General features: G+C 57.6%; 2 protein-coding genes across 2 annotated transcripts in view; one reads left to right on the top strand and one right to left on the bottom strand.

Moving 5' to 3' along the window:
- The window catches only part of HK3 (hexokinase 3), a 14,891-nt gene extending 7,429 nt beyond the window's left edge, over positions 1–7,462 (top strand). Inside the window, exons 9-18 of the mRNA XM_007463078.1 lie at positions 85–318; positions 672–967; positions 1,071–1,210; positions 1,289–1,408; positions 3,971–4,066; positions 4,236–4,335; positions 6,197–6,380; positions 6,493–6,648; positions 6,809–7,042; positions 7,130–7,462. Of these exons, the coding sequence (XP_007463140.1) occupies positions 85–318; positions 672–967; positions 1,071–1,210; positions 1,289–1,408; positions 3,971–4,066; positions 4,236–4,335; positions 6,197–6,380; positions 6,493–6,648; positions 6,809–7,042; positions 7,130–7,274 (1,705 nt within the window). The 3' untranslated portion in view covers positions 7,275–7,462. The remainder of the gene's footprint in view (positions 1–84; positions 319–671; positions 968–1,070; positions 1,211–1,288; positions 1,409–3,970; positions 4,067–4,235; positions 4,336–6,196; positions 6,381–6,492; positions 6,649–6,808; positions 7,043–7,129) is intronic.
- Positions 7,463–8,410: 948 nt separating this feature from the next.
- Positions 8,411–10,512, bottom strand: part of UNC5A (unc-5 netrin receptor A) — a 64,940-nt gene continuing 62,838 nt past the window's right edge. Inside the window, exons 11-15 of the mRNA XM_007463077.1 lie at positions 10,153–10,386; positions 9,874–10,023; positions 9,625–9,789; positions 8,815–8,993; positions 8,411–8,576 (exon numbers count right to left, since the gene is read on the bottom strand). Coding sequence (XP_007463139.1) covers positions 8,411–8,576; positions 8,815–8,993; positions 9,625–9,789; positions 9,874–10,023; positions 10,153–10,386 — 894 coding nt within the window. The remainder of the gene's footprint in view (positions 8,577–8,814; positions 8,994–9,624; positions 9,790–9,873; positions 10,024–10,152; positions 10,387–10,512) is intronic.

Raw genomic sequence — 10,512 nt, 5'->3', positions numbered from 1 at the left:
TCCCTGAGGTAGCCATGGAGGTTTGGTGGGGGCAGGGAGCTTTGGGGATACTTCAGCCCCAAAGTAGCACCCTGTCCCCGCCAGTCCCTCTGCTGGGGCAGCCCGTGTGCACGCTATCCTGCAGGACTTGGGCCTGAACCCGAGGGCCTCAGATGCCGAGTTCGTGCAGCACGTATGCGCGGCTGTGTGCACGCGGGCTGCCCAGCTCTGTGCAGCTGCCCTGGCTGCCGTCCTCTCCCGTCTCCAGCACAGCCGGGAGCAGCAGACACTTCAGATCGCTGTGGCCACTGGAGGCCGAGTGTTTGAGCGACACCCCAGGTATTTGGAATACAGATGATCCTGTGTTAGCAGGTAGCAGGAACAAGTGTGTGTTTGTGATACACACCCAGAGGGCACTCTGGTACCACTGGTGCAAGCTGATGGGTATGAATGGCACCCAAGCAAAGTGAGGACAGACAGGGGCTGGGGAGGCCAGAAGAGGTCAGAGGAGAGAAAGAGGCTTCTCTTGGTTGTGCAAGGGAGGGTGTCACTGGGGGCACTGGGCGTATGGTTGGTGCATAGATGGGTTTAGAATTGAATTGATTTGAAGTGAGGGAGCCCAGGGCTTCTGCAAGCCCTAGGGGTCAGGGCCAGGTGCCAAGCCAGGGTGCACCTGATGTGTGTCTGTGTAGGTTCCTCAGCATCCTGCAGGAGACAGTGATGCTCCTGGCCCCCGAATGTGATGTCTCCTTCATACCCTCTGTGGACGGGGGCGGCCAGGGTGTGGCAATGGTGACTGCTGTGGCTGCCCGCCTGGCTGCCCACCGGTGCCTGCTGGAGGAGACCCTGGCACCATTCCGGTTGACCCGTGAGCAGCTGGCAGCAGTGCAGGCACAGATGCGAGAGGCCATGGCCAAGGGACTCCAAGGGGAAGCCTCCTCCCTCCGCATGCTGCCCACTTACGTCCGGGCCACGCCTGATGGCAGTGGTAAGGACTTGGCCTGAATGGGACATGGGCTCCTGGGGGTCACAGCATGTGTGGGGGTGGAGCTTCCAGCTTTGACCTGGCACTGAGGGTCTCTGCCCCACAGAGCGTGGGGACTTCCTGGCCCTGGACCTGGGGGGCACCAACTTCCGGGTCCTCCTGGTGCGTGTGGCCACTGGAGGTGTGCAAATCACCAGCCAGATCTACTCCATCCCGGAGTGCGTGGCCCAGGGCTCTGGGCAGCAGGTACCCACAAGTTGGAGCTGATGTCAGGGGGCGGGGAAGGGCCAAGTGGCCTACTCCCTGACTTGCTCCACCCCTCAGCTCTTTGACCACATTGTGGACTGCATCGTGGACTTCCAGGAGAAGCAGGGCCTGAGTGGGCAGAGCCTCCCCCTGGGTTTCACCTTCTCCTTCCCGTGTACGCAGCTCGGCCTGGACCAGGTGAGAGAGGGAGGGCTGCGGGAAGCCATCCTCAGAGGCTTTCCACCAACGTACTCTTCTTGGAGTGGGCAGGAGGCCTGGAGAGGGCTTCCTGGGCTAGGGAGAGGGCTGGGTGGAGGCACTGCAGGGCTGGGCCTGCACCCAACCTCAGTTTCCCCAGATGTGATGTGCCCAGGTGGATGGGATGCGGTGAAATGGCCTGGAATCCAGGGCCATGAAAAGGTGTGGGATGGAGAAGGACATGGTTACCCCTGGGGGCTGCCAGTGGGCAGGAGAGTGGAGCCAGCATTAGGTCTGGGCACTTGGGAGCAGTGCAGACCAAGGTTGGGACTGACCAGAGGACACACTGGCTGTCTCACCCACAGCACTGTTGTAATGCCGAGGGTATCTGCAGGGAGCAGATTGTTCTGTCTCTCAAAGGGGCTTGTGGTTGCATGGTTTCTTTGCCCTCTTTCCTATTCCCGGCCTTGCTGGTATCCTTCTTAGGGCCTGGTTGGGGTTGGCAGAGGGGAAGGCACAGGTCTAGACACAACACCCACTCAGCACACACCTCTGCATCCTTCATCAGGAATGCTAGACTTTTCATGCACACACCTAAGGCCTGCCATGGAGATGGCTCCTCCCAGACCTCTGATCCAAGCTCCCAGGAATCTCCTCCTCAACACCCCCAACTTCTGCTGAAAAGCTCCTGTGATGAGGAGCTTGCTGTCCCTGAAGGTGCCCACCAGGTTCTTCCACACCTGTGGTCTCTGGGAAGCTCTGCCTACTCTACTCCAACCAGCCTTCCTATGGTTTTCGCCTACCCTCTGCTCCTGCTCTGACCTCTCAGACACGGGCCTCTGTGCTCTGCTTTCCTTTGGATCATGCAGTCAGCAGTGTCTCTTTGCTCGTCTGCTTCCTCCAGCCTGAGTTATTCTGGCACCTGTTGATTATTCCTTGTAAGGTGTGAGAAGCAGGTGGGACTCTGTGCAAAATCAGGCATGCAGGAAACACGGTCCTATTAACAGAATTTAATTACTATATTGAGCCCACATTCTTTTCAGGAGTGAAAACTTAATGGTAATCAATTCAGGGATGCCCTTATCCAGGTAGGGACCCCTCCTTTGCTGTATAGAATGTGCAGACAAGCTGGGACGTGGGGGAAACGTCCAGGCCCCAGCCATTTGGGCTCTGCATCTTGCTCTCTTGGGTCTTGACAACTGCCTTGATACCTTACCTTCCCCTCCGTGGGGAAGGAGGGCAGAGGCTGCCTCTGTTCTCAGATTATCCAAATCCCTTCTGTGTCCTCCCCTTCCCCACAGGGGCAGGCCCAGGGTGGAGGGCCTAGGACATCTTTCTCAGGAAGCCATCCGGAACCTGGCTCTAACTCCTGCCCACCTCACCTTCCCCAAACCAGGGGGTCTTTCTCTCATCTGGGAGTGGGGAAACTTTGCTGTTACTCATGATCTGGCTCTCCCTCTCATTCACTCTCACTATCTCTGGTTTCTGTTTTTGGGACAATGAGCACAGAACACTCTGTCTTATGGTTTTATGGGGAAAGGAATAAAAGGAAATATTACTGGGGGAAATGTCCGTTAATATGTCTAAAATCTCCTGCCCCAAAGATTCCCAGACCTGCTCTCCATGCGTCTACTTTGGGCAGAGCAGTCATTTTCTCCTAATGGTGGGTGGAATAGTTCCCCTGTCCTCTCCCTCAGAGGAAGCACAATAAGAAAAGAACAGCTAGGCGCCCATTACTAAGTTCACAATTTAAGGCCAGTTTCTCACAGTAAATTGTCTTGTCCCCTCCTGTCCTGCCCAGGTGTCTGGTTTCTGGCTTTTCCATTCATCCTTCACTCGTATCTGGAACATGCATGTGAATCTCCCATTGACACGGCTCCGTCCCAACTCTGAGAATTCCTTCCTTTCAAGTGACTCTTGCTAGCTCTTTCTGGAAGAGCAGACGCTGCTGTTATTTGGACCTCTGAGCCTTCTCTGTCCTTCCCTTTCTCACACACAGCATTCATTTTACCAGATCTGTTAATTCCTAACCCAATTACAACGGGCCATTCCTTCTGGGCAGATGTCTTTTTTTTTTTTTTGCGGTACGCGGGCCTCTCACTGTTGTGGCCTCTCCCATTGCGGAGCACAGGCTCCGGACGCGCAGGCTCAGCGGCCATGGCTCATGGGCGCAGCCGCTCCATGGCACGTGGGATCGTCCTGGACTGGGGCACGAACCCGTGTCCCCTGCATCGGCAAGCGGACTCTCAACCACTGCGCCACCAGGGAAGCCCTGGGCAGATGTCTTAAAATGGCCAGACCCTCAAACTATCTGAGCATTCTGGCACTAAAAGTAGAAGACGTAGGTTGGATGGTTATTAATAGGTTTCTTCACACTGGAATCCTCCTGGGGAATTGGGAGGGGGCAGAAGGCAAGGCCCTTAGTCGTATGACAGAGTAGGCACAGAATCCTACCTGGGGAGGGAATCATATACTGCATTCTGATGGGATGCAGGCTTTGGAGAGGCAAAGTGGGATTCCAAGGGAAATCTAGCTTCCTGCTTCCTCTTGGTCCCACCCCAGGGCATCCTCCTGAACTGGACAAAGGGTTTCAATGCATCTGACTGTGAGGGCCAAGATGTTGTGTGTCTGCTGCGGGAAGCCATCGGGCGCAGACAGGTAAGTAGTCTGCCTGCAGGGGTGCTTTGGTGTAACAGGCCTTGAAGGGAGCAAAGGGTCTCCCGCTGCCTGATGTGAGGGGCTCTCTGTAGTAGAGACCTCTGGGTCCAGTGCTAGTTGCTGTGACGACCACGTTGCCCAGCAACTAGCAGCATCCTTTTGTGTGCAGGCAGTGGAACTGAATGTGGTTGCCATTGTCAATGACACGGTGGGGACCATGATGTCCTGTGGCTACGAGGACCCCCACTGCGAGGTCGGCCTCATTGTAGGTGAGGAGGGCCCTGCTGTTTTGTGCCCCTACTGCCTGTTGCTAATTTACTGCCTCCTGTTGATTTGAACATTCCCCTGGCCTTGGGGATGTGGCATCACTCTTACCTGACTCAATGGGGCCCTGGAACACTCTATTGGGCTGAGGGTCTGGAGCTTCGGTGTTTAGCCCAGCTTAGCTACTGACTCACAGTCATTTAAGCTCTCTGAACCTCAGTTTGCCCATCTGTTAAATGAATGTGAGCTTTGGAGTCATACAAATTTGGGTGGAAATACTAGCTCTGCCACTTCCACCGGTATGACCTTGGGCAAATCACCAGAGCCTCAGTTTCCTCATCTCTAAGGTGGAGATAATAATGATGCCTGTCTTAAGGGGTTATAAGGATGAAATGGGAGGGGACAAAGTGTAGCATTATGCCTGGCTCATGGCCTACAGAGTATTTGGAATTGGGTGGGACCCCAGTGATGGGATGGTGTGTGCAGAGAATGAGTTGAGATGGTTCTTTGAATAGTCCAAGATTCTAAGTCTTTTTTTAAAATTTTTAATATTTATTTATTTATTTGGCTACGCTGGGTCTTAGCTGTGGCACATGGGATCTTTAGTTGTGGCACACAGGATCTTTTTAGTTGCAGCATGAGGGATCTTAGTTGTGGCATGCAGGATCTAGTTCCCTGATCAGGGATCGAACCCGGGCCCCCTGCATTGGGAGTGTGGAGTCTTAACCACTGGACTGCCAGGGAAGTCCCCAAGATTCTAAGTTTTTATTAAGCACCTCTCCTGTGGCCAGTTGGGGGCTGGATGAAGGGACAGGAAGACACATAAAGAAGGGGAAAATATCTGCCTTCTCGGAACTGACTGTTTAGTGAGGGTTGAATCCAGAAGAGCACGTGGCCATCAGAGAGAGCTGAATCTGACTCTAAATGCCAGGGCAACAAGCCAAGATCAGAAAGGAAGGGGTCCCGACATGAGTGAGACTTGAAAAGAAAGCCTTGAAAAAAGGAATTTGGCTAGATGGGGGAGGAGGGATCCCATAGCTCCTTGGACATCCGTTTCTTAGAGCAGGAGGTATGTGGCAGCCTCAAAGGAGACTGGGAGCTTCTTGAACATAGTGTCTGGCACCGGGAGGTGCTCGAGAGAGGCAGGCCCAGATTGCTGTGTGAATTAACAACTGGATGGAGTAATTCCAGGGTCCAACACACCTGCTTAGAGCTGATCGTGTGTTGGGGAGAAGAAGGAAAAGCCTTTACCCAGGGTATGCCTTCTGTCTAAGCTTCTTGGCTTCAAGGTCAAATCCAAATGTCACTTCCTCTCTGTAGCTTTTCCTGACTTTCTAGGCAGGAAGACTCACCTGTGCTTGGGCATTCCATGATGCTTTTCTTTGCACTTCTATTTGGGCACACACAGGAAGTATCAGAGTTGGCTGCTCATTGCCCAGCCTCTGGCCACTGTGGAGCTCCTTGTGTCTCATTTTCATGTCCCAGCACCTACTGTTTGACTAAAGACCTGGAAGGCCAGTCCAGGAAGGCTTGGGCCTCTCACCCATGTGACAGCAGGGGCTGTCACACACCTCTCAGGGGAATGATGTGAATGACGGGCATTTTGGGAGCACCCTGGGGTAGCATGGGAGATGCGCTGATGGTGGTGCTGGGGGGAAGTAGTGGAGTCCTGGGGGGCTTGATGGTGGCAGGGTCTGAAAAAGGGATGCGAGGAAGGAAGAAGGACCAGGCTCTGGGCAGGCCAATGAGCATGGGGAGATGGAGAGGTAGGAAATGAGCCCAGATTTTGCTATCTCGGTGGGAAGGGCTCAGAGGGATCTTGTCTGCAACAGTAAATGGCTTCCACCCCATCTGGCCTCTCTGAAGGAACTGGCACCAATGCCTGCTACATGGAGGAGCTCCGGAATGTGGCAAGTGTGGCTGGGGACTCAGGCCACATGTGCATCAACATGGAGTGGGGTGCCTTTGGGGACGATGGCTCTCTCAGCATGCTCAGTACCCGTTTTGATGCAAGTGTGGACCAGGCATCCATCAACACTGGCAAGCAGAGGTGAGGGTTGTGCTGGGCAGGTGTGACTGGTGGTGGCTGGCACTAGTGATGTGGCTGGTGGTGGCACGGGGCTGGGGCCTCCTGCCCTGTGTGCACACACACTTTCACGCAGGTTTGAGAAGATGATCAGTGGCATGTACCTGGGGGAGATCGTCCGCCACACCCTCTTGCATTTGACCAGCCTTGGAGTTCTCTTCCGGGGCCAGCAGACCCAGCACCTTCAGACCAGGGACATCTTCAAGACCAAGTTTCTCTCTGAGATTGAAAGGTGCTGAGGCCTGCATTATCTCCTTCCACCTCCCAAAGGACTCTATCGTTGGGTGGAATGCTGGTTGGAGGGAGGTGCATCCAGAGGACGGAAAAGCCATGAGAGGGGGGCGCTCATGCAGGATCCTGCCTCTCTGTGCTCTATTCCCTCCTGTCCCCAGTGACAGCCTGGCCCTGAGGCAGGTCCGAGCCATCCTGGAGGATCTGGGGCTGTCTCTGACCTCAGATGATGCCCTGATGGTCCTGGAGGTGTGCCAGGCTGTGTCCCAGAGGGCCGCCCAGCTTTGTGGGGCAGGTGTGGCTGCCGTGGTGGAGAAGATCCGTGAGAACCGGGGCCTGGAAGAGCTGACTGTGTCCGTGGGGGTGGATGGAACCCTCTACAAGTTGCACCCTCAGTGAGTCTGGGTGCAAGGCTGGGCAGGGAGGCATGGCCAGGTGGAGCCTGGCTGACCTGGCCTCACCTCGGCCTCTCCCCCTCACAGCTTCTCCAGCCTGGTGGCAGCCACAGTGCGGGAGCTGGCCCCTCGCTGTGTGGTCACCTTCCTGCAATCAGAGGACGGGTCTGGCAAAGGTGCAGCCCTGGTCACCGCTGTTGCCTGCCGCCTTGCCCAGATGACCTGTGTCTGAAGAAGTCTCCAGCAACCAGCTTTGTTGGACCAGGGCTGGGACCCCATCTGTCCCCCAGCCAGGTCCAGACACCCAGGACTTCCAAAACAGCCATGTATGACCCCTCCATGGCCACTGGCCTGGGCCCCTAGTTCTCCCTGAGAGAAGTAGCACTTGGGTTAGCAATATATATATATAATTTATTTACATTCACGTCCGCTAAAATCCCTACGCGCCCTGGCGGCCGGGCAAGGCTGTGTACATAAGGCCAAGTGTAAGTGCATGAATGCACTTAAAACAGAGTCAGGGCACAAGCTTCACATGACAGGCCCCGCACGGGGGCACCGGCCAGCCCCAAGAATGGGCACGCCACGGCACGCACACTCGCCATTGTCCAGCCCGGGACTCCCGTTGCATATTCACACGCCCCGTCGGGCAGGGCTCCTCGTGGCTGGGGGCGGGGGGGATCGGAGAGGAGCCATTGGGTGTCCCTGGGTGGGTGGGAGAAGGGCAGCATGTGAGAGGCAGATGTGGACTGACACCGGGCGTGAGAGACGTGAGCAGCCTCCAGGTGTACAGCATGAGATGCACGTGTGGGGGGATGCATGTGACAGGAGCACACGGGACATGCATGGGCACATGCCCGTGTGGTAGTTGTGTGCCTGAATCCAGGGGCCGCCCCCTGTTCAGCTGTGGCCCTCAGTCCCACAGGCTTGGAGCCAGGCCCCTCAGATGTGCCCCTACCCAGCAGGCACAGAAATGTTTGCATAAGGTCCAGCTCAGGCAGGAGCTCCGGGGGCCACGTCCCGAGCCCATCGTGTGCATGTATGCCCGTGTGTATGCGGCCCCCTGGCTGGGGCAGGAGGAGAGGTAGCATCACACGCACATACACACACACAGATGGGCTGGGCCCAGCCCGGGCTCCAGGCACTGTCCACCCTGGGCCCCGGGCAGAGTCGGAGCAGGTGGCAGTGCCAGCCCGGCCAGGCAGGCCATGGAGGGGAAGGAGTGCGGGCAGGGTCTGAAGGGCCAGTGTTAGGGGACAGCGTCTGCCAGGAGGGGACCTGTCCACACAGCTCTCCCCGGTGGTGGCTTCTGCCTGTCCCTGGCGGGTGCCAAAGCTGGTGAGAGTGTAGGCTTTGTGGGCCTCGCCGGCCTCAGCATTCGGCCTCTGACACTGTGAAGAGGCCAGCATCTGGCTGGCCAAGTCCAGCCACTGCTGCAGCCAGCTGGCTGAGGTTGCCGTTGGGGAAGTGCCGCGCCTCCCACAGGTTGAGGATCATGGCTGTGGGGCTGGGCTTGGAGGCAAAGAAGCTGAGATGGCTGCAGAAGGGAGGGGAGCCCGTCAGTGGCCTGGCTTCCCTCAGGCTGCTGCCTCTACCCTCCTAGACCACCCAAGGACAGGGCCTCCCCTCACTCAGCCAAGGGGATGCCCCAGCTGCTGGTGGCTGGGGCACAGGCCCCAGAGTGTGTCTTGTCCACGGCGCCCCCCCCCATCCTCTCCGCCCAGGCTGGACTGCAGGTGGCCTTCACAGCCCCTCCCTGCCCATCTCCCACCCACCTGTCCAGGTGGAGTTTCTGGGCCAGAGTCCGCCAGTCGGCACCCCGGCTACAGGGTGGATCCAGGCTGGTAATGATCTTCTGCCGAATGAGGAAGGGGATCTTGAAGGCACTGGGGCCCACTAGGGCTGGGACCCCCCCTTCACTCTCCAGGGCCAGCAGCTCAGCGAATCTCGTGTCCTGGAAGTGGGGAGGGGTGGAGGTACCCGTTAGAACTTGCCCAGCCCAGCCCACTGCTACCTCACGCTGGGGGAATGCCTGGACCACCTCAGGGCATGGGGACAGCGTGGGCACTGTTGCTTCCCGGTGGGCCAGGGCCCTGCTCACTGGAGCACTGAGGTGCAGTGACCTGCCCACAGTCACACAGCCAGTGAGCAGAGGAGCCTTCTGACCTCATTCTCCTTCCCACCCCATCACTCCTCCCTAGGGTCACCTCTGCCACCCTCTGCTGACCAGCAGAACTCTGCTGATCACTCAGAACTCACTGCTGTCCTCTCACTGCCTCTGTCCTCCACACTCAGTTCCCTCATTGCTGCCTGTCTAACTCTTACTCATCCTTCCAGGCCCAGTAAAAGTCCCTCCTCAGGGAAGTCCTCCGAGGTCCCCAGGCCAGCTCCATCTCCCCCTCTTCTCCCTGCTGCTCCCATCTCCTCCTCCCCAAGTCCAACAGCATCTGTCTGCCTCTGTCTACATGTGCATCTGCACCTCCCTCCCTGGGAGACTTGGAGGGAGCTGCCAAGCGGTTTCTAGGAGGTGGGCTTGGTGGCAGGGTAGGCCCAGTGAGGGAGCACATTATGGCAGTGCTGCCCACCTTGGTGATGTTGAAGTTGATGTTGAAGCTCTGCCCGTCGCCCTCCACCTGCCATACCCACACCTTGCAGGCCAGGTCGCTGGTGCTGGGGCTGACGCGCTCCAAGGTGAAGGTACAGTGCAGGTACTGCTGTGTACCATTCCAGATGTGATAAAAGGGGATCTCCTGGGGGTGGGGGGTGACAGAGAGGTGGCATCAGGTGTGCCCAGCTCAGGTGTGCCCAGCTCCAAGCACCTTGAGCGCCCGCACCTGGTAGCTGACGAGGAGCTTGCTCTTCCACAGGGAGCTGGGCACGTCATGGATGGACAGGCGCAGGTTGTGGTAACTGTCCTTGAAGTGCAGGATGCGAGGCTCCTGGATCAGCTGTCCTCCCAGCTGTTTCTCCAGCTGTACCACCTCCTGCAGTGCCCCAGGTGTCAGCCAGGCCTGGGGGCTGGGAGCGCCCCTCTCTACTGGCCCCTCCCTAGGGCCAGGGGTGGTCAGCTGTCAGAGCCGGCCTCCCTGTGGCAGGGTGGGGCTGGAAGATACCTTGAGTGCATCGTGGGTGTCATGCAGGCAGTAGACTCGGATGTTGTACTCGAGGGAGGTGCAGGCCACGGGAGCAAACAGAAGCAGCTTGAGGCGCTTGGCCGCGGCCACGCTGAGAGCCTCTCCCACCAGGGCGAATCGGCCCAACTGCTCCGTGAAGACATAGCAGGTGCCGGCCTCCAGCTGGCAGTAGTAGAGGTGGGAGGGCGCCTCCTCGCCGAGGTGCAGCACATCCTGCAGGCAGGGCCTGGTGGGTCAGCTCGCAGCCAACCACAGCTCTGAGGAGTGGCCGGAGACTGGTTGGGGCGGGGCGTGGCTCAAGGGCCAGACAGGAAGCCAGACACCACCCTGAGCTCCGGG

This window comes from Lipotes vexillifer, unplaced genomic scaffold, assembly GCF_000442215.2.
Source record: "Lipotes vexillifer unplaced genomic scaffold, Lipotes_vexillifer_v1.1 scaffold514, whole genome shotgun sequence".
Lineage (NCBI taxonomy): Eukaryota > Metazoa > Chordata > Mammalia > Artiodactyla > Lipotidae > Lipotes > Lipotes vexillifer.
The sequence above is the reverse complement of the archived record's forward strand: the minus strand, read 5'-3'. Positions and strand labels throughout refer to the sequence as shown.